Below are 25,746 nucleotides of genomic sequence, written 5' to 3' on the forward strand. Positions count from 1 at the left end.
TTTTTTTTCTTGCTATATTTCGTCTTTACTCCGTACTCCATGCTCAAAAGTGTGGGTGTTGACTAATCTAATTCAATTTAGTAGTTAACTAACTGTCCTGCCTGGTTTCATCTTTCGATCAGCGTTGTAAAACGAAGGCTAGCAGAACGCGAATTCCTATCGCGTCCGTAAAGAAATTACCGTTTCATCCCTTTTTAGGGCGAGCGAAACTTCGTACCTGCTTCAATCGTGTGAGCTGCAGGCGAAACAGGAACGGCGAGGCCAAGTCCGGCTGTACAGTGACCTCAGCTCTCTCCCCTGCGAACCGCTTCTCTCCCCTTTCCAGCGGTGCCAGGAACATCTTCCCATTCGCCCTGCCCGCTGGATCAGAGAGCCACCAGGCTCCACTGCGGAACCTTTCAGGTCCAATGTATCGGCGTGACGCAATTTGGATCGCGAACACGTCCAAACGTGGAATCTTACAAGCTCCCAACCACTACCGCACCTCGAAAAAGGGAGAGCCTGACAGGTGATGTGATGAATATGATCACGCCAGCAATCGATTATCAACCCCTCTCAGCTTCTCGGAGGGGCGATGTGATGGCTTCGATTCCTCGATGGCCGTCCCTTTTTTTTATTTGCAGATGCAAGGTCAGTGTGACAGCGAGCTACTGCATTGTTGCTCACACGGTCTAGGGACTTAGATCGATGCGATGCGATACGAGCTAAGAAGCGATCGAGATACATACATGGAGGGCAACTCCACTCCATGGGAGGGGAAAGTCCATCGGCAATAATAATACAAATTATCATACTGCGCCGTGGCATTTCATCATTCCCCTCGCCACTCGATACACACCGAGCATTCTAGACCCCGGTTGAACCTGCCATCCTGCACGCAGGAAAAAGAAAGAAGCAGAGAAAAATAAAATAAAATAAAAACGGACGACAGAGACAGACGCCATACCGAATCCCCAAAGGGCCCAGACTCGACCCGAGGCCTAAATTTAGGATCATCCAGGTGCTCGCTGTCTCCAATGGAGTCGCCTGCCGGTATAGAGAGTTCTCTTTGTCAAAACACCTTAAGCACATCATATCGATTCCAACTGGTTGGGATTATGTATGCCATGCATGAGTCCATGTACGTACATATCCACGTACATGCTTGATACATATATACGAAATGGTTCGTACCTTATCCCAGCATCAGCATGCATCAGGAGGGCTGTTAGGCACATACAATAGACCCACCGTACACGCAGCAATGGAGGCATACCGATCGATCATTTGGCCGGCAATGGCTTCATGTCACACAATTCTTCTTGCCGTGGCACCACCTGACCCCTATGCGTCGTGCAAGGGCTTTTTGTCGGTATTACGGATTGCTCTCCCCCCTTGTATAACGTACCATTTGCCTATCATGGAATTACAGGCGCCTTTTTTTCTTTTCTTTTTTGGTCATAAACAAAGAAAGAAAAAAACGGCTGATGCCTTTTGCCGCCCAGCCTGTCAAAATGTCGGGTACTTAATTTGTACGTCAGCTCTTCCCTACCAATCGTTCTTGGGAAAGGTCAAATTTTCCATTTTTTCCATTCGTGCTAGCTGTCTTTCAGGCTCGAGGCTTGTACAACGATAAGTCCTACATTCTTTGTCCACATGGGTATGCTTATCGACCGCCTCGTCCCAGCCTCGAGCTGCCATGGTTTTCTAGCGGTGACAACAACTCGCCAAGCATCTCGGATTAGACTGAACGGTCCCGTGAAGCTGTTGGTCCTTGCCGTGACGCCGCATAGATGGCTGATCCTGGAGGGCTTTTCCCCTGAAAAGGACACCGAGTTATAGGCCTTTGTTTCAGCTGAAGGAACGGCACGGCGCCGGCCCAACTCGAATCTAGGCCCCCGTTCCAGTTCGAATGCCTCGAGGTTGGCTGATTCTCTATGACAACCATTGGGCCTGGAAATTGATTCCTGCGTCGGTATCCAGGATGAGGCTGTCGATAAACTAGCGTAAGCTCGGATCAGCTGGAGCGCCAGTCGATCCTCCGCGGAACCTGGCCTGGGCCGGTCTGGGTCCCATTGCCGGCCAAAAGTACGAGTCTTAGCAATCCAGGGGGTGGAAAAGCGTCAGCCCTCGGTCAGGAATCGGGAGGAAGTAATTCCCTAGGCGGCATCGGCAGACGATACATGGTACTTTTGCACCTCGCGCCCGTCGGCTCCGAATTAATGCATGTCTTTGCAAACTCTGCCCTTCCTTTGCTAACTCCATGGCTTGGGATCGCGCAGTCCGCAAAGAAAGGGGGTGATTGGTTTGCTCGTTCATGCTTGGCGGAGCATCAACTGCATCCATCTGGACTCGTTCCGTAGATGATCCGTCGCTGATGGGGACCTCACCCTGGTCTTGCACTAATTTTCTTTTTTTTTTTTTTTTTCAGCACTAATGGAACCAGGATTTAGATTGCAGTCAAAGCACGAACTTGGGTGTGTCAAGTCAAAGTGTCAATCTATCGAGTGGCAATTGTGCTCCATTTTTTTTTTCTTTTTCCGTTTTTTCTTTTTTGGCCCCCATCGGTAGTGCATCGTGACATATGACAGGTCCAAAATGAACTGCACCGGTTGCTGGAGTTGACCCGACAATAGTATTATGATGATCTTGTCTTCGTTCAGTGGCTTCATGTTTGCTACCTCGACCAACCGGCTTGCGAGATCGAGAGAGAGAGAAAAAGTAAGATAAAAAAAAAAAAAACACATTGACATTGTGTGCGGGTATGGCGCATGCTTCCGTTTCCGTTTTCTGTAGCTTCGGGCTACTTTGCAATCCTTAGTCGGTCGAAAGATGAAGCTGTACTTCTACCTTCCTTGCCGAGGTGCAGGCTCTATCAGATCATTTTGAAATACGGTCCGCTTGTATTTTTTTTTTCTTTTCTTTTTTCCGGTCTAGTCGGTGTTGAATGCTAGAATATCACAAAGGAAGTTTGCTAATAAGGATTTGTTAGATGACATCGAATGAAGCACTCGGTTCACTTATCATGCATGTCCCTGGAGAGCACGGATTTCCGAGCTGCCCGGAAGGCTGAACGGTGTTAGCAAAAATTAAAAGGAGAAAAAAAAAAACAAGGAAATCGTTCAACCAAGAAATCTCAGTGACCGCCTGAGTGCTCGGAATATTATTCGAAGCCTCACTTACTCCCCCATGAATCCTGATCACCGCTTTTCCAAACCGGATATGCAGTACGCTCGTCAGCATCGCCCTCATCCGGACATCGATGATCTTCAAAGAAGCTCCTGTGCTGCCACGACACCTTGCAGCTGATGCGTGATTGGACAAACCCCCACGCGGTATGCCAGAGCCTTGGTCCTTATAAGGTCAGACGGGGATCTGCCGCTCCGGTCTATGGTACTGGAAAATAAACCACGCCGGGATTGGCTGCTTTTTCTGTCGGATTGACATCTTGCATTCGGTCTCTCTCGGGCAGCCTGGGTTGCATATCGCGATGTAGTTTCCCTGAACAACCTCTCCTTGTCCGCCCTGCTTTGTTCTGGAAGAGGGCGCGATCTGCAATCCGGCGCGGGAATCGGTTGCTCTATCCGGCATGGATCAGGGCCGATAATAGGCTGCATCGCTCAAAGCCATATCTCGTTCAACAGGATCTACCCTTCTGGATTCCCTGGCAACCGAGTCATTCCACGCATAACCCCCTATCAACGGTCGTCGGCGATCGCTGAATTCGGACTCATACAGTTCGGCCTGCCGTAGTTCTTTGTCTGCATGAGAGGGCCCCATTCCAAATCCATCGTGATTACGACTGTTCGACATGGGTGACTTGCCAAGAGGCCTGGGCATGCATCGCAGCCTCACATCATGGTTTTCTATGACTCATGAAACAACGCTATCGGAGAGAATGGCCGGAGAAAGCTTGGGAAGCCGTGCTGTCAACTGTCAGTTTCCGGCTTTTATTTAGCGGGGCCAATGAAAGGTTTCCAACTTGTTGCTAATGCCTTGATTGGTTGCGAGCTTCTACGAGAAGCTTTGAGGTGATAATGTCAAGTTCGGCTGGGCTCTGTGGAGCATCTGGCGATAATACATCGGGGGTAGCCAAGGTAAGATTCAAATTGTGCCATTGCAAGGCCGGCTGGTTGTTTCTAGAAGTCACACATAGTGGGTCTATCATTCGTCAGAATGCGATGGTTAAGCAAGGTTCTATGGGTATCGATTTCTATTGTAGAATTCATAACTTAGCCTTCGAGGTCTGGTAAAAGGTCTTAGGGCTAGGCTAGGGTGTATATTTCAATGTGGTTTGATCTAGCTCATACTAAAACTGTCCATTGTTTGTCTCCTGTTGTAGCATTTAGTTGATGCTTTATTTCTAGACGCCTTAAGCGCATGCATTCGTGTGCACTCAATTGAGTACTATAGCTGTGATATATTTTGTAACGGTACTATATGCGCTGAGATGAGAATATGCATGGCATCAGTGATAGACAGTGACATTGTATTCTGGCCATGAGATAGAACATAGATAGAGCTATATGACTTCATCTATACGCTTTTATTCTGTACTTCTGCAAAGGAAATAAAATTTCAATCCAACCTGGACTCAACGGCGATGCGCTGCTGTATGCCTGAGGCATTAATGTCATGTGCTGATAAGGTCACGTGCAGCACGGTTTGGCGCCGCGATAAGGCTGCAACGTCTGCCAGCTCTGGATTGTCGGCCATTGCATCACTCACCCACCAGCTCTTCTTGACGAATTCCAAGGAAGATGGTGATACACTCATATTTGCAATAAACTCTCTAACCCCCATACATAGGATAATCCACCCCAGGATGAGTGATTCCTAATACGTTCCGACAGAATGACGACCCAAAGATCCGGCCTGCTGCTCTCATTTTCTCTCCTACAACGTTCTTCTGTCCCTCGCTCGATCGGAAATAGGCCGAACAGGGTACTTCAAGCATGTCGCTTGTACAGCTCACAGACGGACACGACGGAACCAGGGGCACCTCGTCCCAGTGCCAACCATGATCCCGAACTGTCGCACCTCAACCCCCCGGCCGACGACTATTCCCGATTCATCTTCCAGGATAAATGTCGCTCGGTTATATACGCAGGATCCGGCGGCAACGGGTGCGTCTCGTACCTCCGCGAAAAATACATCGAGGAGGGCCCACCGAACGGCGGTGACGGCGGCAGCGGCGGGAGTGTCTATATCCAGGCCGTCGAGGGTATGACCAGCCTGCACAAGCTGGCCCGCCGGGGTATCATCAAGGCCAGTCGTGGCAGGAATGGACAGGGCAAGAGCAAAGGTGGCAAGCGGGGCGAGGACGTGCTGATACAGGTCCCTGTCGGGACGGTCGTGCGTGAGGTGGATCGGTACGACCCTGTGGCCGAGGAGGAGCGACGGCTGAAACAGCGCAAGATGGGCATGGAGGTGGAGGACGAGCTCGACGAGATTGGGCTCCCCTCCGCACGCCACGGCCGCTGGGTGCTTTACCCTGGCGCCAAACCGTCTGATTTCCTGACCACCGTGTTTCCAAAGAACCCGCCGCGCCGACAGCATATCGCCTCGCTGGAGCCGAAGGCCCCCATCCACCTCGACCTCTCCCACCACATGGACAAGCCCATTCTGCTGGCTGCGGGCGGGGCCGGGGGGTTGGGCAATCCGCACTGGATCTCGCGTTCCATCACCCGGCCCAACTTTGCGTCCAGGGGTGAGGGTGGGAAGCGTCTGGAGCTGGAATTCGAATTGAAACTGCTTGCAGACGTGGGATTGGTTGGAAAGCCCAACGCCGGAAAAAGCACGCTGCTGCGCTCCTTGACCAATAGTCGCACGCGGATCGGAAACTGGGAATTCACCACCCTGTCTCCGAACATCGGCACCGTGGTCATCGACGACCACAAGGGACGACCGCTGGTCGAGACCAAGGGCAAAGCTCCGCGGACAAACTTTACCATCGCAGACATTCCGGGCCTGATTGAAGGCGCCCACCTTGATCGCGGCCTGGGTCTGGGTTTCCTCCGACACATCGAGCGGGCTGGTATTCTTGCCTTCGTGGTCGACCTCAGCGCCGGGGACCCCGTGGAGGGACTCCAGAAGCTCTGGCGCGAGCTGGGAGAATACGAGCGGCTGCGCGACATGGAACCAGCCTCCCAAGACGACGAAGAGGATCCTTTGGCCTGGGTCCCGCCAGCTACCGGCCTACCCGAACTACACCCTGAAGAACATCAGCCGCTCAGCAGCAAGAGCAACCTTCCGGAGCTGTCCCTTCCTCCAATTCACACCAAGCCGTGGTTTGTCGTGGCCACCAAGGCCGATCTCCCGGAGACGCAAGAGCAATTCAAGAAGCTGCGCGAATACCTCGGCGCTGTCGAGAAAGGCGAAGCTGAGCACCCGGGCGGACACCCCGACGGATGGAAGGAGAAGGTCTGTGCCGTTCCGGTCAGTGCTATGAGAGGAGAGGGCGTTAGCCAACTTCCCAAGCTCGTGATGGAGTTTCTGGATTGATCTGATGGCCAGCCTTTCGTGTTTGAGAACGGGCTTGTTTTCGACCGAGGACTACAATGGGATTGCCAATTGGCACTCGCAACCTACGTCTTATCTATATAGCACCATGATCTGTATTTATAAAGGACCTGTCAACCACCCTTGATGTGGATTGGGGGTTTGACGAGCAGTGTATAATATTACGAACTACATTCCAGTTTCTTCCATAATCTTCCTTATCGTGCTCATCTATTCATTGAGTTGAATCACACAGGGGTGAATGTTCCGTGAGAAACAAGTGATGGTTAATCTTATTAAAAATGATTCACTTGACATGAATAAATAAATGGGAAATAAGAATCCATTCATGGTGAATATATCCACTGTTGTTGACTGTGAATCACATGAATCCGGCATGACGTCGTGAAGGAAAAAATAAAAAATAAAAAGCGCGAGACAAAGAATCAACAAAAACACCATGAAATCCCCCTGACCAAACGTGACTTTCTCGCTTATTGTTACCTGCGTACCATTTCTCCTACGAATCTTCCTATTAGAAGGCTCGTTCTCCATGTCCCCTGCACTCTAGAATTATGGTTCTGCTCCCAGGGGTCATCGCCCTCGCGCTCTCCACTATCGCCGAGCCCGCCTCTGACGACCCCATTCTCCAATGCCTCAACCATGATCTTGACGCCTATCGAGATCTCGTGCTCAACTCCCCCGACAAGGCACTCGAAATTGCAGACTCGAAACTACGCGTTTTCCCCTTCAAGGATGTCGAGACCTGCTGGCGGCGTCTCTACACTGACGCGAGTATCGTCAAGGCTTGTCTTCAGATCTGCAGTGAATGTGGCTTATTGCGCCAGAGAGCCTCCAACGGCGTGAATGGCCACGTTTCGTGGCTGTCTCGTTTGATCGATGACCTGAATAAAATACAAGACACCGGCAGCGAGCCAGGCCTCGTGGTGGACTCGGCTTCCCCGTGGCTCTCGCCGGTAATACACACCCTCGACAAAGCGTTGATCATGACCGGTGCTCCGATGCGTGAAACACTCACCGAGTCCCTCCTCGATGCTCTGCAGAATGCGACCTCTTCGTCAAACACCAACAGTGCGGCTACAGCAGACGACCCCGACGTCCCCGACGACGATTATCGCTCCGAAGCTCAACGCCCCGCCGCGAAGCGCAGAAAGCTCTCCCCTCCTCTCTTCCCTCCGGACTCGATCCCAGCGCCTCAGATAAAGCATCCCGTTGCTCGCGTGTCGGCCCCGTCCTTCAGCGCCATCGAACATCACATCCATTCCGTCCGTACTCCCCTGGTGATCACCGACGCGGTGGACCACTGGCCCGCGATGTCGACGCGTCCGTGGGCTTCGCGGGACTACTGGTTTGGGCGAACACTCGGCGGTCGAAGGCTGGTGCCTGTGGAAATCGGACGATCATACACCGACGAAGGATGGGGTCAGCGGATCATGGAGTTTGGCGAGTTCGTCGATCGATATATCTGGCGCGAGGGTGGCGCCGACGATGACAACGGCGACGAGGGACCCCAGACCGGCTACATGGCACAGCATGACCTGCTCTCCCAAATCCCCGCCCTGCGCAAAGACATCTCCATCCCCGACTACTGTTACATCGATCCTCCCGGCCCGGAACCCGGTACCCCGGTGTACCTGAAGAAGCGCCGCGAGCAGGACAAACAGACCAAGGACACCGATTTCGAAACCATGTCCACCACCTCCGACCATGGACGACGCGACACCGACAACTCATCGCATCATTCATTCTCGGAGCTAGGTCTCCCCAGCGACCCGATCATCAATACCTGGATCGGCCCCTCGTGGACCATCTCCCCTCTCCATCACGACCCATACCATAACATTCTCGTCCAGGTCGCCGGAACCAAGTACATCCGTCTCTACTCGCCACATACCCCGGCCTCGCAGATCCATCCCAAGGGCATGGAATCTGTCAACGAGTCTTCACCACCAGAAGCTAGAGACGACCGCTCGAGCCCGATTCCATCGCATTCCCGGCATGCAGAAAGCGGCAACGAGCAGCAACCGCAGCTCATTGACATGTCCAACACCTCCCAGGTCGATCTGGCCGCCATCGAGCTCTCCCCCGCGGAATCCGACCAGTGGGACGCCATGTGGCCCGGATTCCTTCAGGCGGAGTATTTCGAGACCGTCCTGAGAGAGGGAGAAAGTCTCTATATCCCCGTGGGATGGTGGCATTATGTTCGCGGCTTGAAGGCTGGCGTGAGCGTGAGCTTTTGGTGGGGATAGATGCATCGTTCCCTCTATTCCATCTCTTTCATGTCTTGTTGATCCAAGATCTGCCTCTGATTTTCATGAGATAATGATTGATTGATACAATACCCCTGGTTTAGCAGACTATGGCATGTTTTCAACTCGATGCTAATTATTATTGCGAGAGGCGTTTTCTACATGAAATCCTACGTAGTTAAGCATCCCGGGTAAACGATATAGCAAATAAAATTGTACAGTAACTAGATATCCGTTGAATACCCCCAGCGCCAGTCCCAGTGTCAATACCCAAAGCCTCTACTCCTTCCTCACCAACACCAACGGCTTCCCAGCCTCGATCGAATCCCCCGGCTGCACCAGGATCTTCTCCACCGAGGTCCCCACGACCGGCAGCTCCGCCCGCACCGCGATCTCCAACTTCATCGCCTCCAGAATCACCACGGCCTGGTTCTCCTCGACCCGATCGCCCTGCTTGACCTCGACCTTCCACACGTTCGCGTTCAGCGGCGCGTCGATGCGCTGCACGCTCGGGTCCTTCAGCAGACTCTCGATCTCGTCCACGGGGACCCCCTTCTCGGCCTTCTGCTGCGCCCACCGCTCTAGCAGCTCCGACTCCAACTGATCCATCTCCGTCTGCGCCTGGCGCTGGCGCTTCCGGATGGCCCGCACCTCGTCTGCCGTGTCGCGCAGCAGCCGGTTATGCTCGGCCATGTCGAAGACCACGTCTTCCCATTGGTACTGGTAGCGGCCGCTGTTGAAGAGCGCCAGCTGCTCCTCGTACTCGTCCTCCGAGACGCGGAAGAACGTGATCTGGTCGAATTCCTCGAACAGCCAGGGCCGGTCGGCGCTGTAGCCGCGCTTCGAGCCGAGGATGTCGACGCCCGGGATCGTCATCCCCGTCATCTGGTACCCGCCGGGCGAGTCGACGTTGTACAGCGCCATGCAGCTGCCGCCCCAGGAGACGGAGCCGGCGGGGGTGTAGACGCGGCTGGGGTTCATTTTGGGGCAGTTCATGCGCTGGCGCGGGTCGACGGGGAGGGAGAGCGGGAGGGCTGTGAAGAAGCCGACCGAGACGACCATGAGGCTGGCGGTGAGGTAGATGTTCTCGAACTCTTCCTTGGTGAAGGCGTTGTTTTTGGCCACGAAGTCCATGTTGTCGGGGAGGTAGGAGGCGTAGGGCCGCTGCGTCTCCATGTATCGGCTCAGAGCGTCTTTTTGGCGCTGGCTTTCGAAGGTCAGCGGGAGCTTGAAGAGTCGGCTGGGCATTTTGGCTTGGCTGAGGTCGCCGAGTTGGGCTTCTAGGTCGGTGAGGTAGCTGAGGAGTTTCTTCTGGGGGATCTTCGTGCCGTCGTAGTAGAGCATTAGGGCTGGGGTTGTTAGTGGATGTTGGTTGTATTGGCTCGGGGGTTAGGTGTGAAGAGGGTGGTTCTTACAGTTGCCACATCCGACCATTGAGATTAGTCCGTTGGAGAATGTTATGTCTCCCTTGCCTTCGTTGAGCATCTTCTTGAGAGATGTCACTCTGCAGCGGTGGTTCAGGTCGAAAGACCCATGGCCGTAATCAATCAGCATATAGTCATCTCCCGCCTGGATGGGTTGGATATTAGCCATTTGTTTTGGTTAGGTTTGGGGGTTGACGTACCTGTCGATATGATACCAGTGGCTGGCTTCCTTCCTCCTTGACCTGGTGAACCAGGCCAGACCCACGAGTCTTCGCCGTTAATGCTGGAGGGAGGTCATCTGTGACTGGTGTGACGCCGCTAAGATTCCCTTTACGGCAACCCTCTTCAACCTGAGAGATGAAATTCTCCTTCTCGTTGCGAGCTGCCACCGCATCTGCCAACGAAACGGCCCTATATTTCAGAGTATCACCAGCTTTGACTTGTCCCAATTTCCAAAGGTCGGCCTTTACGATCGTGTGGCTGGTAATGAAGCCACCAAAGTCTGGGCCATCTTGAGGGAAAATCACAGGGTCGTCGCCCGTCCAGTTGAGGGATCCTATCGCATAGCCATATTCAATCAAATTGGATGGATGTGCACCACCCTCTCCTCCGTCAGAACGAGCCCATTTGGGTTTCGGGCCAATCAGGCGAATACCACCTCTGGCTGCGTTGTGGGAGATTTTCCAGTCCGTTTCGTACAACATGTCAATACTCTCCGGGGTCAGATAACCCTCGTCGTATGGCCCCGGCATAGCCATGATCTCCCAGCTGTCTGGGTATTTGGGAATGAGATGCTCTGGGACAGAAAGCTCACCGCGAATCTCTGGGATATTACTCGTGATGGACAGAAGGTCTCCAGGCGCAAGCTGTCGACCCTGGTAGCCTCCTACGCCAACCATTGGCGAAGTGGACTTGGATCCGAACCATTGGGCAACGTTCAAGAAACCCCCAAATATGGCAAGATAGGCTCTGCAGCCATTTCCGGTGGTCTTTCCGATTTTCAAGCGTTGTCCCGCCGCAACTTGAATTCTTGACCACATTCGGATAGGCTTGTCATCCAGTGTGGCTTCAACCGATGCACCGCAGATAGAAACAATCGATGGCCCTAGGAATCGCAACTCGGGCCCACTCAGTGTGATTTCCAACGCCTCAACTTCAGCTGAGTTGCCAACAAGGGCGTTTGCAATGCGAAATGCGAATGGATCCATCGGTCCGGAATGACAGAAGCCTCGTCCCAAGGTCGGGCGACCAGGCCAATCTTCGATAAGTGTATAGGCACCGCCCGAGACAACATCAATAGCTGATAAATTATACTCGAAAGTCTCCAGGAACTTTGTCAGTGTGTTTCCAGAGACAAATTTCTCGGCAGCAAGTATTTCAGCCAAGAACTCCAGATTCGTTGGGGGACCGCAGATGCGCGATTCAAGTAAGGTTTTCCTCATTCCCTCAATTGCCTGCTGTCGGTCTGGTGCATGAAACATGACTTTTGCAAGCAGCGGGTCTGTTGATGTTGTTAGTTAGGTCTCTTGATATAGTTTGATATTTTCGCTGCCAACATACCGTAGTTCGCCGATATCTTCACCCCCCTGTAAACCCATGTATCGATCCGAGCTCCTGGAAGCTCTTTCCATTCAACACTCTGTAGAGTTCCAGGGCATGGGACGAAATCTCTGACCGGGTTTTCGGCATAGACTCTGGCCTCGATAGCTGCACCTGACGGGGCATTCACGGGAATCCCAGCAAGGAATTTTGCCTCTAGACCTCTGTTGCCCGAAAGCTGAGCCTCCGCCTGCTTCAACATGAGCTCTACCAGGTCGACCCCATAACATAGCTCTGTGATCCCATGCTCGACCTGCAGACGAGTGTTCATCTCGAGGAAGAAGAACGCGCCGGTTTCGTCATCAACAAGGTACTCCACTGTCCCAGCTGAGCCGTACTCAATTGATTCTGCTAGACTGACTGCGGCATCACACAGCTTCTGCCTCAGACTGGGGTTGCGGGTCACGAAGGGACTTGGGCATTCTTCAATCACTTTCTGGTGGCGTCTTTGAATCGAGCATTCACGCTCACCAATAGCGATAGCTTTGCCGTTGCCGTTGCCAAAGACCTGAACTTCGATGTGATGGCTTGAGGGGTAATAACGCTCAATGAACATTCCGGCGTTCTTAAATAGAGCCTCTCCTCGAGATCTGACGGTAGCAAAAGACTCGCGAACCTCTTTCTCGGTGTTGCAGGTCAGCAGACCCATTCCACCTCCACCAGCCGTAGCTTTTAGCATGACCTGTGATACAGTTAGCCTCGTTGAATCTCAGCTGCCGCGATCGGATAGTCTACCGGGAAGCCTAGATTCTTTGATATTGTCACCGCTTCATCCTCACTTGTCACTAGACCTTGTGAGCCAGGTACAATGGGTACCCCGGCCTTTGTGGCAAGGTCGCGTGCGGTGTGTTTAAGACCGAATGCCTCAATGCTCTCAGGCGAAGGACCAGCGAAAACCATGCCAGCCGCAGCTGCAGCTCGGGCAAAGTCTGAATTCTCCGACAGGAATCCATAGCCTGGAATAATCGCGTCCACATGATTTTGTTTGGCGATTTCGATGATTTGATCACTTGGCCGGGTCAGCACTGATATGCGATTGCGCTCTGAGGAAACTCACCCGTCGATGTACGCCTTCGAAGGCGAGCCGGAGAGAAGAACTGCCTTGTCTGCTAGGTGGACATGAGTGGAAGCTGCATCAGGTTCGGTGTAGACAGCAATGGTTCGAATATTCAACGTTCTGGAGCTGATGGTTAGCGGTCGCTGAACACGGAAGCTGTCGGATAACAAGATCATAGATAACACAGCATAGAGGTTCTCTTACTTCGCTGTTTTCAAGATTCTAACCGCAATTTCGCCCCGGTTGGCGATTAATAGCGTTTTAAGGGCTCCCATTATGAATAGGCGACGTAGTGGGGAGCATTGCCGTGTTCGACAGATTGGACAGTCTTGCCTGTTAAATAGACGATACAACCTTGCCTCGTCTTGAATGATATAGGCTCTCGGTGCTTTGATCCAATGACGGAGCTTTCCTCCATATCTGTGGTACGAATCAAGCGTTGTCGATAAGTCGGTTCGGAGGGTTCGGCTTGGGGTTGCAAGCGGTGATCTGCAGTTGGAGACTTTGGAGTTGCGGAGTCACAGACCCAAACTCTTGATAAGAGACACAACCCCTCCTCAACCTACTTCTTCACAGTTGTCTGTGTGCAGGGATTGATCTATACCATTTGATTTCCCTCATATCACAATTTATCGGCCTGTCCTTCCCGCTCATTATTTGATTTAGTCCCAGAATAGTTGGCTTTCGGTTCCATTCGCGACACACCCCGGAGAACTACAATGGCGCCGATACAGCAAAAGGCATTGCTCAATTGCGACATGGGAGAAGCCGTAAGTATCTCCTTTCCCCCCCTTCTTCTAGAAGAGAACTTCCTCGTGGATGACGTTCTCTCGAAGACCGGCACGACTAACACCGGTCGCAGTATGGCAATTGGGCGTGTGGCCCCGACCTGGAGCTTCTCCCCATGATCGACATCGCAAACATTGCCTGTGGGTTCCACGGTGGCGATCCATTGATCATGATGGAGACCGTCCGGAACTGTAAAGCCCACAATGTTCGGATGGGGGCTCATCCCGGACTACCGGATCTCCAAGGTTTCGGGCGACGGGAGATGAAACTCTCGCCCGAGGAGCTCACCGCGATGACCATCTACCAGGTCGGAGCTCTCCAGGGCTTCCTGGATCGTGAGAATGTTCCTCTCAATCACGTCAAGCCCCATGGGGTGCTGTACGGGATGATGTGTCGCGACTATGAGGTGGCCAAAGCCGTGATGCAGGGAATTCCCAAAGGCGTGCCAGTTTTCGGACTGGCCGGAACCCAAATGGAAAAGGCGGCCACGGACCTGGGCATAGAATTCTGGGCGGAGCTATACGGTGACGTCAAATATGATTCACGAGGCATGCTGGTGATCGACCGAAAGAAGAAGCCCTGGGACCTTGGCGATCTAGAAAAACACGTACGGCAGCAGATCGAGGAGCAGTCGGTTACGGCAACCGACGGAAGCGTCGTCCAGCTACCGCTGAAGAATTATCCCTTGTCCATCTGTTGTCACTCCGATTCTCCGGGTTGCGTCGACATCATCACCACGACACGAAGGGTGGCGGACGAGTTCAACAAGAAACATGGAAAATAGCTACATTTCTGAACATGGTTGTGTAAATAAGATAGATATCGAATGGCATTCATCAAGCCTGCGAGTCCATCCCTACAATGATGATGCAGAGTAACTCGAGTTGGAGAAGATGCCGAGGGAAGAGTGAAGACCGTCCACCGTCCACAGATCGCGAGACGGTCCCGGCGGGATTAGTCAACCTGCGGGGTGATCTGGAAGTTTAGTCGGGAATCCTTCTATTCTACTCTATTGCTTTTCTACCTACAGCCATGACTTCCGGCCTTCTCCACCCCCTGGCGGTCTTTTGCAGACAATCGCAGTCTCAAAGATACATCAAGTCGATCAGCAACCTTGGCGATGCATGGCGTAGCCTGGCTGAAGAGCCTCTTCCGGAGTCCGACAAAGCCTCTGTTCTGGTGGAAACCAACTTTGACTTTGTTTTGAAAATCACAAATGCCCTGGAAGAGCAGTCAAAACCAACGATGGTCGAAATGTCGACTCATGAGCCGTCCGTGCCATCTCTTTTGAACAAGCTTTCTACATCTACGGAGCCTCCCCGGCATTATCGTATCTTTGCTGATCATGGTACGGATTTTATCTGGCGAGATCCCGAGGATGTTAGGCCTGAGGAGGGGGTCTCTGTGTTGGACGCCGAAGAAGTACTCTCGACATTCCCTCCATCGGTCTTGGAATTGTACGATGTGTGGGTGGACACGTACACCCATAACTTCAAAGAAAGACGCGAGAAGACTCAAGACTACTATGCCTCTAATTTTCCAACTGCTTCTGAGGAGGTCGCTTGGAACGTGGCGGGGTTTTTACTGGCGTGGCGGATTGCATTGGCGCCTGAGGTTGGCAGGATTGAATTCAGCGCCGGTGGCTCAAAGTACCTTCTTGAGAAAGGGGAGGAAACGAGTGCCGCCTTGAGATTTCTACAGGACCAGGTTGATATTCTAACCAAAGGAGAGCCCGTAGCATAGCGCGCTCCTTCACTTCAGGAGGCGAAACGAAACGAGCAGTCGAAGACCGCAACTATAGAGCCACGCTTGGCGATGCAGAAGTATTTATGGCGCTAGACCAAAAGAGCACACACTACCTCTAATAGCGTAAGTTGGAAGACTATCCCCGGTCGCTACCCAAGGTCATGTACGGGCGAGAGCTGCCCCAGACTCACCGATCGCATAACTCTTGTTCCTACACGCCGTCTGCGCAGTACATACGAAATGGACACCGATCATCTCGCAAAAGAGCAGTCAGATCGAGTCTTCCAGGTGTGGATACAGAATCTACTCAGGAATGCACCGGAGAATTTGGCAGGCAGGCTTGCTTCCCAGCATTATCCTGGTACGCCCGTAACCGCCTCGCGGCTTCCAAATGGCGCTTTTAATGTGTGCTATCGAGTCACCTACGATGATGGCCATCGTGTCGTGGTGCGATTTACGGCCCTTGGGCGGGTCATTGCGCGCAACGAAAAGGTTGAGGATGAGGTCGCAGTGTTGACCTACCTTGCTCAACATACAGCGATCCCTGTACCCAAGGTCTTGGGACATGGCAAGTGTGCAGCCGGTCCGTACATTGTCATGTCTTTTATCGAAGGAAATTGGTTGAGTGGATACCTCAGAGACCCGTCACAAGAGACAGCCACATTGAAACCGAGTATCCCGACATCTGTCTTGAGGAGAGCTTATTTGAGCATGGCTGAAATACTGCTGGAGCTGTCGAAGCCTGAATTTCCGTATATTGGAGCTATCAAACAGGATGAGTCGGGGAATTGGACCGTGTCAAAGCGTCCCCTTACCTTCAACATGAACCGGCTTGCTCAATTCTCCAATATTCCACACAGTATCTTCAAGCGGCAGCATTTCAGTAATGCAGCGGACTATTTTGAAGAGCTCGCTCAGCAGCATTTCTATCATCTCGAACTTCAACGTAACGATGCAATTTCAAACGAAGCCGACTGCCGGAAGAAGTATATTGCTCGTTGTCTTGTTCGCAAGATATCGCGTGAGATATCACGGGAGCATTGCAGTGGGCCTTTCCGGCTCTATTGCGACGACCTTGGCCCCGACGATGTTCTTGTCGATGCGAATAAGCATGTTGTAACTGGGGTGGTCGATTGGGAGTTTACTTACGCCGCTCCAGTTGAATTTACATATGCTGCTCCTTGGTGGCTCTCGCTGGAGCGTCCGGAAGTCTGGGAGTCAGATCTCGATACATTTTTGGTGCGCTTTATGCCGAGATTTCGTACTTTTCTAGAAGTACTTCGAGATTGTGAGGCACGAAAGATCCAAGGCGGATCATTGTCAGAATCCCGACGTCTATCGACGGTTATGGAGAAGTCATTGGAAACTGGGCTAGTTTGGATTTGTCTTGCTTCACGGCATAGCTCCATGTTTGACGAGATCTACTGGAAGTTCATTGATCCAAGATTCTTTGGTCATTTTACAACCATTGAGGATCGACTAGATCTGCTCAGTGCAGAAGAGCGTGTAGACGTCGGCAACTTCATTGAGAATAAAGCACAACAGGCAGAGGGCGGTCTGGTTTCCTATTACAGCATTGACGAACTGGTCGATCTATAGATGGTCCTAGGGGTCTTTCTTTGGACTTGCGCAATGTGTCACGGGGCCTTTCTGGCCTTAGAATACAGGCATTAATATTACTGGTCCGTTTCACACGCATCCCCCCTGAGTCTCCCTTTCTTTTCCTTGCTCCCCTTCTCAAAGCAGCACGGAACTTTTTACGCCGGCTGGCAAGAAATTTCTTATTGCGTTTTATTTTTGTCATGAGTATCCAAGAAAAATTTCCTGACGTGCACTGGGTTTGGAAAGGAGGCATCTCCTTCGTCTATGAGGTTCATCCTCAAATCGTGGTTAAAGTTCCAAAATCCGGGGAGTTCGAACAAGACCAATTTCAGAAAGAACTCGAGGTTTATAAGGCCTTCTCGCGGCATCCACCCTGCCCTTCCATAGTGCAGTGTTTCTTCTACACTGATAACGGCATTTTCCTTGAATACATGCGAGGTGCAACGGCCCCTGTGGGTGTTTGACTAGTGTATCTACTAACGACCTACGTCACTAGATATATCCCTTTGCTCGAGGATACAAAATAACCATGTCAGAGACCAGGAAACTTCGATAGTCATTGAAGTGGAGAATTTAGAGCCTCTGCCCTTACGAAAGGAATGGATGAACGATCTTGCTCAAGCTGTTGCCTTCCTCGAATCGCTCAACCTCGCTCATGGCGATTCACGACCTGAAAATATCCTCCTCGACCGAAACCGAATAAAGTTGTCAGATTTCGATTGTACGGCGGAAATCGGGTCGGATTTCGAGGCCTGCATGGCCCCATATGGGAGAATTCTGAACGGCAATGAGTCTGATCAAGGGCGGCGGGGAACTTCCGGATTCCTAGGCCCTCGGACAGAGCAATTTGCCCTCGGCTCTTTGTTCTACCTGATAAACTATGGGTTTGAGGTTTATGGCGATCGATGTCTTACCGATGACCCAAGGGAGCATGGACCTAAGCTCGTGGACTTGCTGCAAAACATGGAGTTTCCTAAGCTAGATGGTGACCCTCTAATTGATGGAATCATCGAAAAGTGCTGGCATAATCAGTATAGCTCCATTGCAGAATTGGCCGCATACACAAAGACAATCCTTGACAGAACCGACGGGAGATCGACACCGAACCGACCCTCGTCCCGTGGTGGCGCATAACTGTAGGCCGCGCAACTCGTGGTCTACGGAGTAGTTTCAGACACTTCTGGGTGTATTTGCATTTCGCGTGTCAGAATATGTTCTAATAGTGGGCAAATAGGACATCTTTTCATATACAACACCCCCTAACCTACATGTTCCGATGATTGTTTCACCTCAGCAACTGTGCCTATACCACTCAAAAGTGAAGGCGAGTTGCTCAGGCTCCCCCGAAGAAAGCATATCTAAAAGTCCCTGTTTCTCTAGATCCTGACACAATGCTTTACTGGATGAGAAATCCTCTGGCGTGTGGGTTCGATGTCGCAGTGATGGCCTTTCTCCCTGGCATTGGCTGGTTTAAGAGTTGTTGTGTCGCACCAGCGATGCAACACCAAGATTGTAAAGCCCCCCGAATTCATATTTGACGTCCTTAAATCTTCCGTCGACCAATCGCTGTCAATCAATTCTATCACCCGGAAATACTTGCGAAATTTGCTGTTGCAGCTAGCAAAGGTACACAGAAGCGTCGAAGATTTGCACCTCAATCTCTGAAATAGCTGTACTCCTCGCCCTTGGCTAAGTACCCTAAAGATACCTGCTATATGAGGTTTCCATCCCAGAGAGGCCTTTCCTCGATACGAATAGAGGAGAATGGCTCCGCAGTAAGAATAAGCAGAAGATATGACATGATAGACGTGCATTTCTTTCATTTGCGCTGACTCAAAGATTTTGTACAATTAAACCAATCCACTGCCACGCACCAGACTAGTCCGTAGTCCACTTTGCTTACATGTGCATGATGTCTTAAAACTGATGAGCTTTAACACCCTGGAGGAGCGAAGTCCCTACCATAAGTCAGCAGGTCCTGGGTTGGGTCGTGAAACCCTATTCGGGCTTGGGTACGATAAGCGCGGCTGCAGATAAGACTAAGGAAGACATGCATCTCATGGAATCCCCACCGGGTTTCCATGGTCATGGAGTCAGAAACCTTCCATAACGACGTTCACTCACAGGCCCCACCCACTTTGAACGCTGATGTCTCTCTGCCCAGTTTGACCATTCTTATATAAGACCACGGTGGCCCTCCAGGATTCAATACTTTGCTGTTGCCTCTCCTCCTCCCCACACCCAAACATCTCACCAACTACTCTCTCAACTTATAGAGCAGTTTCCGAGCAACTCATATCCTTTCCACTATGGCTCAGAGCAATCGCGCCGAAGTGCTTGTTATTGGCGCCGGCCTGTCGGGTCTCACGGCTGCTTCAGAACTGCATCGTCAAGGCATTGATGTCATTGTACTTGAGGCTTCATCTAATGTGGGCGGTAGAGTCAGCTCCGTGACTACAAGTCTCGGGTCCCATCTGGATCTTGGAGGGCAATGGATCGGACACGGACACCATCGCATCACTGCCCTGGTAGACAAGGCGAGAGGTACGACATATCAGACATTCTCACGCGGTTTACCAAGAATTGTTCACGAAGGTCGCTCGGTGTCTCTCTTTTCTCCGTCGGTACTTTTCGCCACCATCTATCTCATTTTTCTCGACTTGGCGAGCAGGATTTATGTTCCGCGTGGCTGGATCGAAATTTCAGTGGAGCAAGCAATTGCAGCATTTGTACCTTTTGAAATCGCTGCACAACTCCTTCGTCTCCTCGTTGCAGTGTCTTCTACCACGGAATTGAGCATTTTCTCGGTCTACAATTTTGCAAAGTCGATCCCTCTATCCGGGGGCTTATCGACGATGCTACGGACACAAGGGGGAGCTCAAGACCGTTTGGTGGTGGAATCTATGGGCATTACCACATCTATGTTAGCCAACGAGCTCCCTCGGAAAATTTTAACCGGCATGCCGATCACAAACGTTTCCCAAGATCGAGAAAATGGAGTGACTGTACGTACAGCGTCGGGCGAACAGTTCTATGCTGAGAAAGCGATCATCACGGTTCCGCCGCCAATGTTGAAAAACATCACGTTCAGTCCTCAAATGCCCCCCGAACGCATAGCGCTTCAAGAGAATACTCGTATGGGCGTCGTCTACAAAGCCCTTGCGGTTTTCGAGCAACCCTTCTGGCGTGAAGGATTAGGTGGCGAATTCCTTGTGCTTGATGATCCCGCATGCGGAGTCTTCGATTCTTCGTCGCCTGGAGGCCCTGGACATTTGTGTTTCTTAGTCGCCGGCACCCCTGCACGCCAGCTCGACACGCTCGACACGAATGTGCGGCGCGAGATGCTGTTGTCTCGACTCGTCCCGCATCTTGGGCGTCGAGCACTCCACCCTGTGGACTGGCACGAAAAAGCCTGGCATTTAGACGAATTCTGCGGTGGTGGGTATTTGGCGTATGGCGTCGTTGGCACTAGTGATGGGCTTTTGCCGATGCCTCATAAGCCGATCGGAAATTTGCATTGGGCAGGAACAGAGACAGCACAGGAGCATCCTGGATATCTCGAAGGAGCCGTACAGTCGGGCGAGCGTGCCGCCCGTGAAGTCGCATGTACTCTTCGTGGAGCGCACACTGACAAGCAAGAAGAATCATTATGAGGATACGGATTTCAGCCGGAACCTGACCTTCATGTGTACCAAGTTACCAAACACTTTTCATAATACATGTTTCTTGGCCAAGAATTTGTATCAAAGTCCTCAACATGGAGCAGAGAAATCTTAAATTCCTCCTTCCGAAACACAGTGGGTTTTCCGAAGAAGAAGGCTAAGATGTGGTCTCTCGTATAATAAGTCCAAATGATACGTTTCCATATACTCTGGGAGATTTGCTTTTGTTGGTCTTCGTTGATGTCTTTTGCAAGGGTTCCAGCAACAGCAAGGAAGTTCCTAGGCTGTGCAAGAATATTGGAATTGTCGGACCAGAGAGTCATCAGAATAGCTGTTTGTAACAATGGAACGTCTAGGCACCAAGCACATGTTTGTAAACAAAGCTCGGCCCTTTACTCCGCTCAATGACGGGTGATGATGTCAAGGCGGCTTCAGATAATCGCGGCTCTAGATAAGAAGCGCGATTATAAGGTAGATCAGGGCCTAGAACGGCTGTAACTTAAAAATCAATAATAAACTCTAGCTTTGGCATAGATGGATAATTTGCTCTCGCGTTGGCCTCTCTTTTGAGGCGAATTAATTCCGTTTTTCCCGTTGTAAAACAGCTCGGCTTTGGTTGATTTGCATTGAGCGTTTCAGTCGTCCTGGCCTCCTGTGGAAGTTCGAAGGCAGGGAATGCGGCTCGGAATGAAGCAATTCTATTGGCTATCTGGAACGAATGAATGAAGGTGTTGAAGACCTCGGTGCTATTTATGCCTTCTCAAATGTTGAATTGAGCGAGAAATTGTCGACGATCGATATCGTATGATTTCGGGGCCTCTCGGAGGCTTCGGTTGAGCGAGGTGCTGATCATCGGTATGGAAGCCAATAACGGGCGCCACTGTAACTACAAGTATATTCAAAGGCGACTCACAGTATCCTCCAAACTTCTCACCACTTCTGCCCCTCCCCGTAGGCCAGACCGGATGGCTCCTTCCATGTAACCACGCCACTCGCGAGAAGTCTCGGTGCCTACAAAATGCACATTCCCGACAGGAGTGGCGATCTCTCCCCCGACAGCTGAGAGAACACCCGGGGTTGTTATCGGACACGGGGCGCCTAGGAAAAAGGCTTCTTTGGTCCACTCCATTTCCAAAGTATTGGCTGGCCGAGGGACCTCGGTAAATTTACCAAAGCATTGGTTGAACTGGTCCCAGGTGTGTTGATGGCGAGATGCTCGGGTCAGTTTAGACCAGTTTCGTCCTCTATCTCCGGCCAGAAAGCAGGTGATAGACCACTGGTTGTCCTGAGGAATGCTCGTATCGCGGGAGAAGATAATAGGTCCCTTGTCCGAGTCTAACACGCCTGACAACCCAGCCTTATGCCACCATGGCTCGCTGAAAACGTAGATCATCTTTGTATAATAGCCAGTTGTGGTATTGTCCCTCAGTATGACCTTTTTCTCCGGCAAGGGTGGGCTGAAAGTAATCCCATGGTACAGGCTGGTCGGAATGGAAATGATCACTTTACGGCATTTGAAGTTTCTGCCGCTCTGGGTGTGTACTGTACAGATCCCACGTCGAGGTTGATCAATTCTTGTCACTGGCATGTGGAGAAAGATGACACCAGGGCCTAGTTCTTCGGCCATCTTTTGGGCAACGGTTTGGTTTCCTGACGTCCTCGTTAGTGAATAGGGTGCTATAGAAATATTTATCACCAGGCGTGATTACCCTGTCGACATCGCAAGTACTGTCCACCGTTCTTTTGGTCCGAGATAATGTTGTCAATTCCGGCGCCGCTTTTGAAGTAGAGAAGCATGTAGAGTGCGCTGACTTCGTCACTCTCCACCCCGAGCAGGGATACGGAGAGCACGTCGGCAATGCTGGCCGCTTCACTAGACTTTCCGCGTTCAATGGAAAACTCGCGGAAGGTGAATTGGTCGATTTCCCTGGCGCGTGATGACGCTGTCGGGTTGTCCAGGCTTATCAAAGAGCATTCGTCTCGAAACGCCTGCAACAAGCGTAGTAAAACATCAGGATCCCCCTGGAACAAAACAGTAAGAATATATATTATTTGGTCGAAGGAGAGGGCAAAGCAAACCGGAAGCTGTCCGTAAGGTACTATCACAGTATTTCCATCAACCGATTGAATAAGGGTATCGCCGCAGTCACGCTGAATCTCTGTCTCGAGGCCGTATTTCTGGTACAGCCTGAACATCTCACTCTGGTTGGTGTCATTGATCCAGGATGCGCCTAGGTCATTGAACCCCTCCTCGCAAGACTTGGTGGTCAAAGTCTTTCCACCAACCCGGTCAATAGCTTCAAGTACACATACTTTGAAGCCGGCAGCTTGGATCGACTGCGCTGCCTGGAGGCCACTGAGGCCCGCCCCGACAATCACCACATCGTATTGTTGGGCTTCGGTGTCCTTTGCCATTGTCAGTAACGATAGTTGAATTGGAATCCTGTGTTTCCGGCGCTCGAAGGTGCGGCATTTATAGCCCGTGCTCCCGTACTGGAGACTGTTCATTTCAGGGTTCTTATCTCCAGCCGCGGTTATCATGTACGGGTGAGCCAAGGGCCTGGAAGCTGAACCCTTCACTTTACGTCACGGTCACCCACGCTCATTCAGTGCGACAAGCCCAGTAAATTATTCGCGCTAGGGTCGTGGCAGTGGGGCACAAAAAGAGTTGTTCAGTGTGTATCGGTCAAGTAATATCATGCTCCCCAACATGCCCTGCACATTCGAAACCATCGATGGACAGGAAATCAACGCCGAGCTTGGTGGCTGACTTTGCATGGCGTATTGTAGTGGATTGATGCAATATTGTCATGCCAGTCCTTTTTTATAGTCGATTAATAATAGGACCGGGATTGTTCACTGCCGTTTCAATAATCCGAACCCCCTCGTGGATGATAACCTGAACGTATGCAACGTAGTCTGGAGCAACGAGGGCAGGAAGGAACGTAATATTCACACCGAACGGATTCTTGGTCACGGTTCGTCTCAGGTATACTCGCTCAAATAACCCCGTAATCCAAGTTATGTCTGTTCATCATAATCCCTAGGCCGTATGGCCCAAATGCATGCTCATCAGGGTCTTTCCAAAGTGATTCGAGTAGCATGCTTGCTTGAACCGTGTTCTTCATTCCATATTGGTTATGAAGGAGCATATGTGAAATAACGCCCCGTTGTTCTTCTTCTATCAGACACGAGCCAATGATCATAACTGGCCACATTATAATGCACGAGTAATTGGATGGCAGAATCAGAGGTAGATTCAGTACTGCCACATCAAGTAGGGGTTGTAGATGCTGTATACGAAGGGTGTCATATTTAGAAAACGGCGAAGCAGCGGTTTCTAGAAATGCCAGTAAGGCTATACGGCACACCTCCAATGTTGCATTGCACTCAGGGTGTAATTGAGTTTCGGGCTCTTCGGGGACCGGGGGTCTCAAAGCGTCAATTCTGACTTTGAGCTGCCTGTATTCCTCATTGCGGTCTGTGTTTAAATCTCGAGCAGCAAAGAGAGATATCGAGGATATGAGTTCGAAGAAGTGATGACCACCACTGAACATGACGCCGAATGCGCCAAAATCTTGCAAGTCGTCAAGGTTTTGTAAAAAAGTGTCATAAATAAGAGTCCTGTTGCGATTCATATTGAATGGAGTGATGCTGTTGCACAGGACAACGTATGAATAGACCTCGATAATGAACCCGTATAACTTCTTTTCGGCCGCTGACATACTTTCACGGCATTTACTCCGCAAATCAAGGACCAGTTGGCGAGTGGCCCGGAGGTGGGCAAACGGGGATCCGTCTATGTTTCCAGACACAACCTATTTCCAAGTTAGGCAGGCAAAGACTTATGTGACCTGGAAACAAACCTCATAGTGAAAAAGAATCAAGATAGTTAATGACAGTCGAATCAGAGCAAAAGGCTCAGACAGCGATTTTCCATCGCTGAATACTTGGTAGAGGGTCTGCACGGCTGATGAATAGTGCCGGTGCGTGGCATGATAGATTTCCTGGTTGTTGGGCAGCTTATACAGAAGATGACCACCACTCAAAGCGAGAATCGCATTCATCAGGAGATCATCACAATAAGCGACGGGCAATATCCATGATACCCATGGTATGCCCGGGGCTGGTGCCAATTTGGGCGCTGTATCTTCCAGATAGTGCGATAACAGCATCGGGGATTCTGGCATTAGCATTCCGGCTCGTACACTGCTGAGAAAGCCCCTTGATTCCAAGCAACACGATATATCGCGATTCACTCTCTCACTCGTCTGACCTTCGGCACTTTCTAGTGTCGCAATAGGACCTTTGTTGGCCGAAATAGTAGACGATATTGGAAGCGGGGTATTCACTCTTGACTGGGCTTCAATTGGGCCTCCGATTCCCTCGAGAGCACGCATATTACCAAAGCCCTGTGCCTGTCCAGCGTCAAGTCCAAATATGCGGACTATGTGAGGAGGCCAGGCGCATTGCAGCTTGTTACGAGTGCACGCTCGGCATCGCGGTTTCGCTTCGTCGCATTTCTTCTTCCGCTGACGGCACGGGAGACAGCCCGTCCTGGTGCGTGGATTGACTTGGGGCATTCTCAGAACATTCCTCGTCGCAAGAGCTGTAGGAGGAGACACCTCTGAAGGTGGTGGCGACTACGGGGGCGAGAGTTATAGCGTAATGAATGGATGAGAGGATCATCCGGATCATCCCGAGACAATTGCTCAAGTCTGCTGACTAGTTTTGTTGATATAAACTAAATTGAGGGAAGCTCCACATGGTAGTCCGATATGGTGTAGTGGCTAACATCGCCGTCTCTCACACGGCAGCCGGGGGTTCGATTCCCCCTATCGGAGAAATTCAATCCTTTTTTGTTTTTCCTTTTTACTATTTTATTATTTGTTTGCCCATATCGGATAATTGCTGATCGTCTTTCCATGGCACATCTGCCATTTACCGAGATACTGTGTAGCACTAACAAAGATGACATAGCGAATCCTGCAATGTCCTCCTGATTTTTTATCCTGGATCCCTCTGATATATAAATTGACCGATTCCGAAGCCCAAACTCCATAGACACAGAGCAGAGGCCCAGCGCTGTATACGAATAACGTCAATGCTATCAGATG

The 25,746-nt window shown here is 51.2% G+C and overlaps 9 protein-coding genes and 1 non-coding gene across 10 annotated transcripts; 7 read left to right on the forward strand and 3 right to left on the reverse strand.

The window, feature by feature from the left end:
* The first annotated feature begins 4,697 nt into the window (after nucleotides 1–4,697).
* On the forward strand, nucleotides 4,698–8,941 carry P170DRAFT_455718 (GTP-binding protein Obg/CgtA). The gene is made up of 4 exons (XM_024851562.1): nucleotides 4,698–4,923; nucleotides 5,062–6,441; nucleotides 7,020–7,035; nucleotides 7,072–8,941. Exons 1-4 carry the CDS (start codon nucleotides 4,834–4,836, stop codon nucleotides 8,748–8,750), a joined length of 3,165 nt encoding a protein of 1,054 aa, XP_024704206.1. The 5' UTR covers nucleotides 4,698–4,833; the 3' UTR covers nucleotides 8,751–8,941.
* On the reverse strand, nucleotides 8,942–13,580 carry P170DRAFT_383300 (bifunctional urea carboxylase/allophanate hydrolase). Its single transcript, XM_024845637.1, has 7 exons — nucleotides 13,035–13,580; nucleotides 12,831–12,950; nucleotides 12,509–12,782; nucleotides 11,735–12,455; nucleotides 10,375–11,675; nucleotides 10,166–10,319; nucleotides 8,942–10,099 (listed from the first exon to the last, which is right to left on the reverse strand). Exons 1-7 carry the CDS (start codon nucleotides 13,103–13,105, stop codon nucleotides 9,030–9,032), a joined length of 3,711 nt encoding a protein of 1,236 aa, XP_024704207.1. The 5' UTR covers nucleotides 13,106–13,580; the 3' UTR covers nucleotides 8,942–9,029.
* Nucleotides 13,403–14,494, forward strand: P170DRAFT_436581 (LamB/YcsF family protein). The gene is made up of 2 exons (XM_024849181.1): nucleotides 13,403–13,600; nucleotides 13,693–14,494. The coding sequence occupies exons 1-2, from the start codon at nucleotides 13,550–13,552 to the stop codon at nucleotides 14,401–14,403; spliced, it is 762 nt and encodes a 253-aa protein (XP_024704208.1). The 5' UTR covers nucleotides 13,403–13,549; the 3' UTR covers nucleotides 14,404–14,494.
* Nucleotides 14,495–14,666: 172 nt separating this feature from the next.
* On the forward strand, nucleotides 14,667–15,684 carry P170DRAFT_436583 (uncharacterized protein). The gene has a single exon (XM_024849182.1). It carries the CDS (start codon nucleotides 14,874–14,876, stop codon nucleotides 15,360–15,362), a length of 489 nt encoding a protein of 162 aa, XP_024704209.1. The 5' UTR covers nucleotides 14,667–14,873; the 3' UTR covers nucleotides 15,363–15,684.
* P170DRAFT_475240 (phosphotransferase family protein) lies at nucleotides 15,606–16,964 on the forward strand (the record flags this gene model as incomplete). Its single annotated transcript, XM_024853237.1, has 1 exon — nucleotides 15,606–16,964. The coding sequence occupies one exon, from the start codon at nucleotides 15,606–15,608 to the stop codon at nucleotides 16,962–16,964; it is 1,359 nt and encodes a 452-aa protein (XP_024704210.1).
* Nucleotides 16,965–17,115: 151 nt separating this feature from the next.
* On the forward strand, nucleotides 17,116–18,527 carry P170DRAFT_509576 (serine/threonine protein kinase). Its single transcript, XM_024854689.1, has 3 exons — nucleotides 17,116–17,405; nucleotides 17,464–18,291; nucleotides 18,348–18,527. Exons 1-2 carry the CDS (start codon nucleotides 17,168–17,170, stop codon nucleotides 18,099–18,101), a joined length of 876 nt encoding a protein of 291 aa, XP_024704211.1. The 5' UTR covers nucleotides 17,116–17,167; the 3' UTR covers nucleotides 18,102–18,291; nucleotides 18,348–18,527.
* A 749-nt stretch (nucleotides 18,528–19,276) lies between these two features.
* On the forward strand, nucleotides 19,277–20,620 carry P170DRAFT_464492 (flavin monoamine oxidase family protein; the record flags this gene model as incomplete). Its single annotated transcript, XM_024852251.1, has 1 exon — nucleotides 19,277–20,620. The coding sequence occupies one exon, from the start codon at nucleotides 19,277–19,279 to the stop codon at nucleotides 20,618–20,620; it is 1,344 nt and encodes a 447-aa protein (XP_024704212.1).
* Nucleotides 20,621–21,527: 907 nt separating this feature from the next.
* Nucleotides 21,528–23,044, reverse strand: P170DRAFT_475243 (flavin monoamine oxidase family protein; the record flags this gene model as incomplete). The annotated part of the gene is made up of 3 exons (XM_024853238.1): nucleotides 21,528–22,279; nucleotides 22,339–22,651; nucleotides 22,709–23,044. 3 exons carry the CDS (start codon nucleotides 23,042–23,044, stop codon nucleotides 21,528–21,530), a joined length of 1,401 nt encoding a protein of 466 aa, XP_024704213.1.
* A 584-nt stretch (nucleotides 23,045–23,628) lies between these two features.
* P170DRAFT_358100 (uncharacterized protein) lies at nucleotides 23,629–24,696 on the reverse strand (the record flags this gene model as incomplete). Its single annotated transcript, XM_024844258.1, has 2 exons — nucleotides 23,629–24,447; nucleotides 24,496–24,696. 2 exons carry the CDS (start codon nucleotides 24,694–24,696, stop codon nucleotides 23,629–23,631), a joined length of 1,020 nt encoding a protein of 339 aa, XP_024704214.1.
* Nucleotides 24,697–25,401: 705 nt separating this feature from the next.
* P170DRAFT_t100 lies at nucleotides 25,402–25,473 on the forward strand. Its single transcript has one exon. It is a non-coding gene; the product is annotated as a tRNA-Glu (tRNA).
* The last annotated feature ends 273 nt before the right edge of the window (nucleotides 25,474–25,746 follow it).

Source organism: Aspergillus steynii, assembly GCF_002849105.1.
Source record: "Aspergillus steynii IBT 23096 chromosome Unknown P170scaffold_4, whole genome shotgun sequence".
Lineage (NCBI taxonomy): Eukaryota > Fungi > Ascomycota > Eurotiomycetes > Eurotiales > Aspergillaceae > Aspergillus > Aspergillus steynii.

What these genes read in the sequence shown, in the direction of transcription:
- P170DRAFT_455718 (XM_024851562.1), top strand. Translation starts at nt 4,834, where the DNA reads ATGACGACCCAAAGATCCGGCCTGCTGCTCTCATTTTCTCTCCTACAA. An exon ending in TCGGAAATAGGCCGAACAGG is followed by an intron (nt 4,924 to 5,061) that starts GTACTTCAAGCA and finishes TTCATCTTCCAG; the next exon opens with GATAAATGTCGCTCGGTTAT.
- P170DRAFT_383300 (XM_024845637.1), bottom strand. Translation starts at nt 13,105, where the DNA reads ATGGGAGCCCTTAAAACGCTATTAATCGCCAACCGGGGCGAAATTGCG. An exon ending in AGAATCTTGAAAACAGCGAA is followed by an intron (nt 12,951 to 13,034) that starts GTAAGAGAACCT and finishes CATCAGCTCCAG; the next exon opens with AACGTTGAATATTCGAACCA. An exon ending in TCGAAGGCGTACATCGACGG is followed by an intron (nt 12,783 to 12,830) that starts GTGAGTTTCCTC and finishes GACCCGGCCAAG; the next exon opens with TGATCAAATCATCGAAATCG.
- P170DRAFT_436581 (XM_024849181.1), top strand. Translation starts at nt 13,550, where the DNA reads ATGGCGCCGATACAGCAAAAGGCATTGCTCAATTGCGACATGGGAGAA. An exon ending in ATTGCGACATGGGAGAAGCC is followed by an intron (nt 13,601 to 13,692) that starts GTAAGTATCTCC and finishes CACCGGTCGCAG; the next exon opens with TATGGCAATTGGGCGTGTGG.
- P170DRAFT_436583 (XM_024849182.1), top strand. Translation starts at nt 14,874, where the DNA reads ATGTCGACTCATGAGCCGTCCGTGCCATCTCTTTTGAACAAGCTTTCT.
- P170DRAFT_509576 (XM_024854689.1), top strand. Translation starts at nt 17,168, where the DNA reads ATGAGTATCCAAGAAAAATTTCCTGACGTGCACTGGGTTTGGAAAGGA. An exon ending in TTTCCTTGAATACATGCGAG is followed by an intron (nt 17,406 to 17,463) that starts GTGCAACGGCCC and finishes CTACGTCACTAG; the next exon opens with ATATATCCCTTTGCTCGAGG.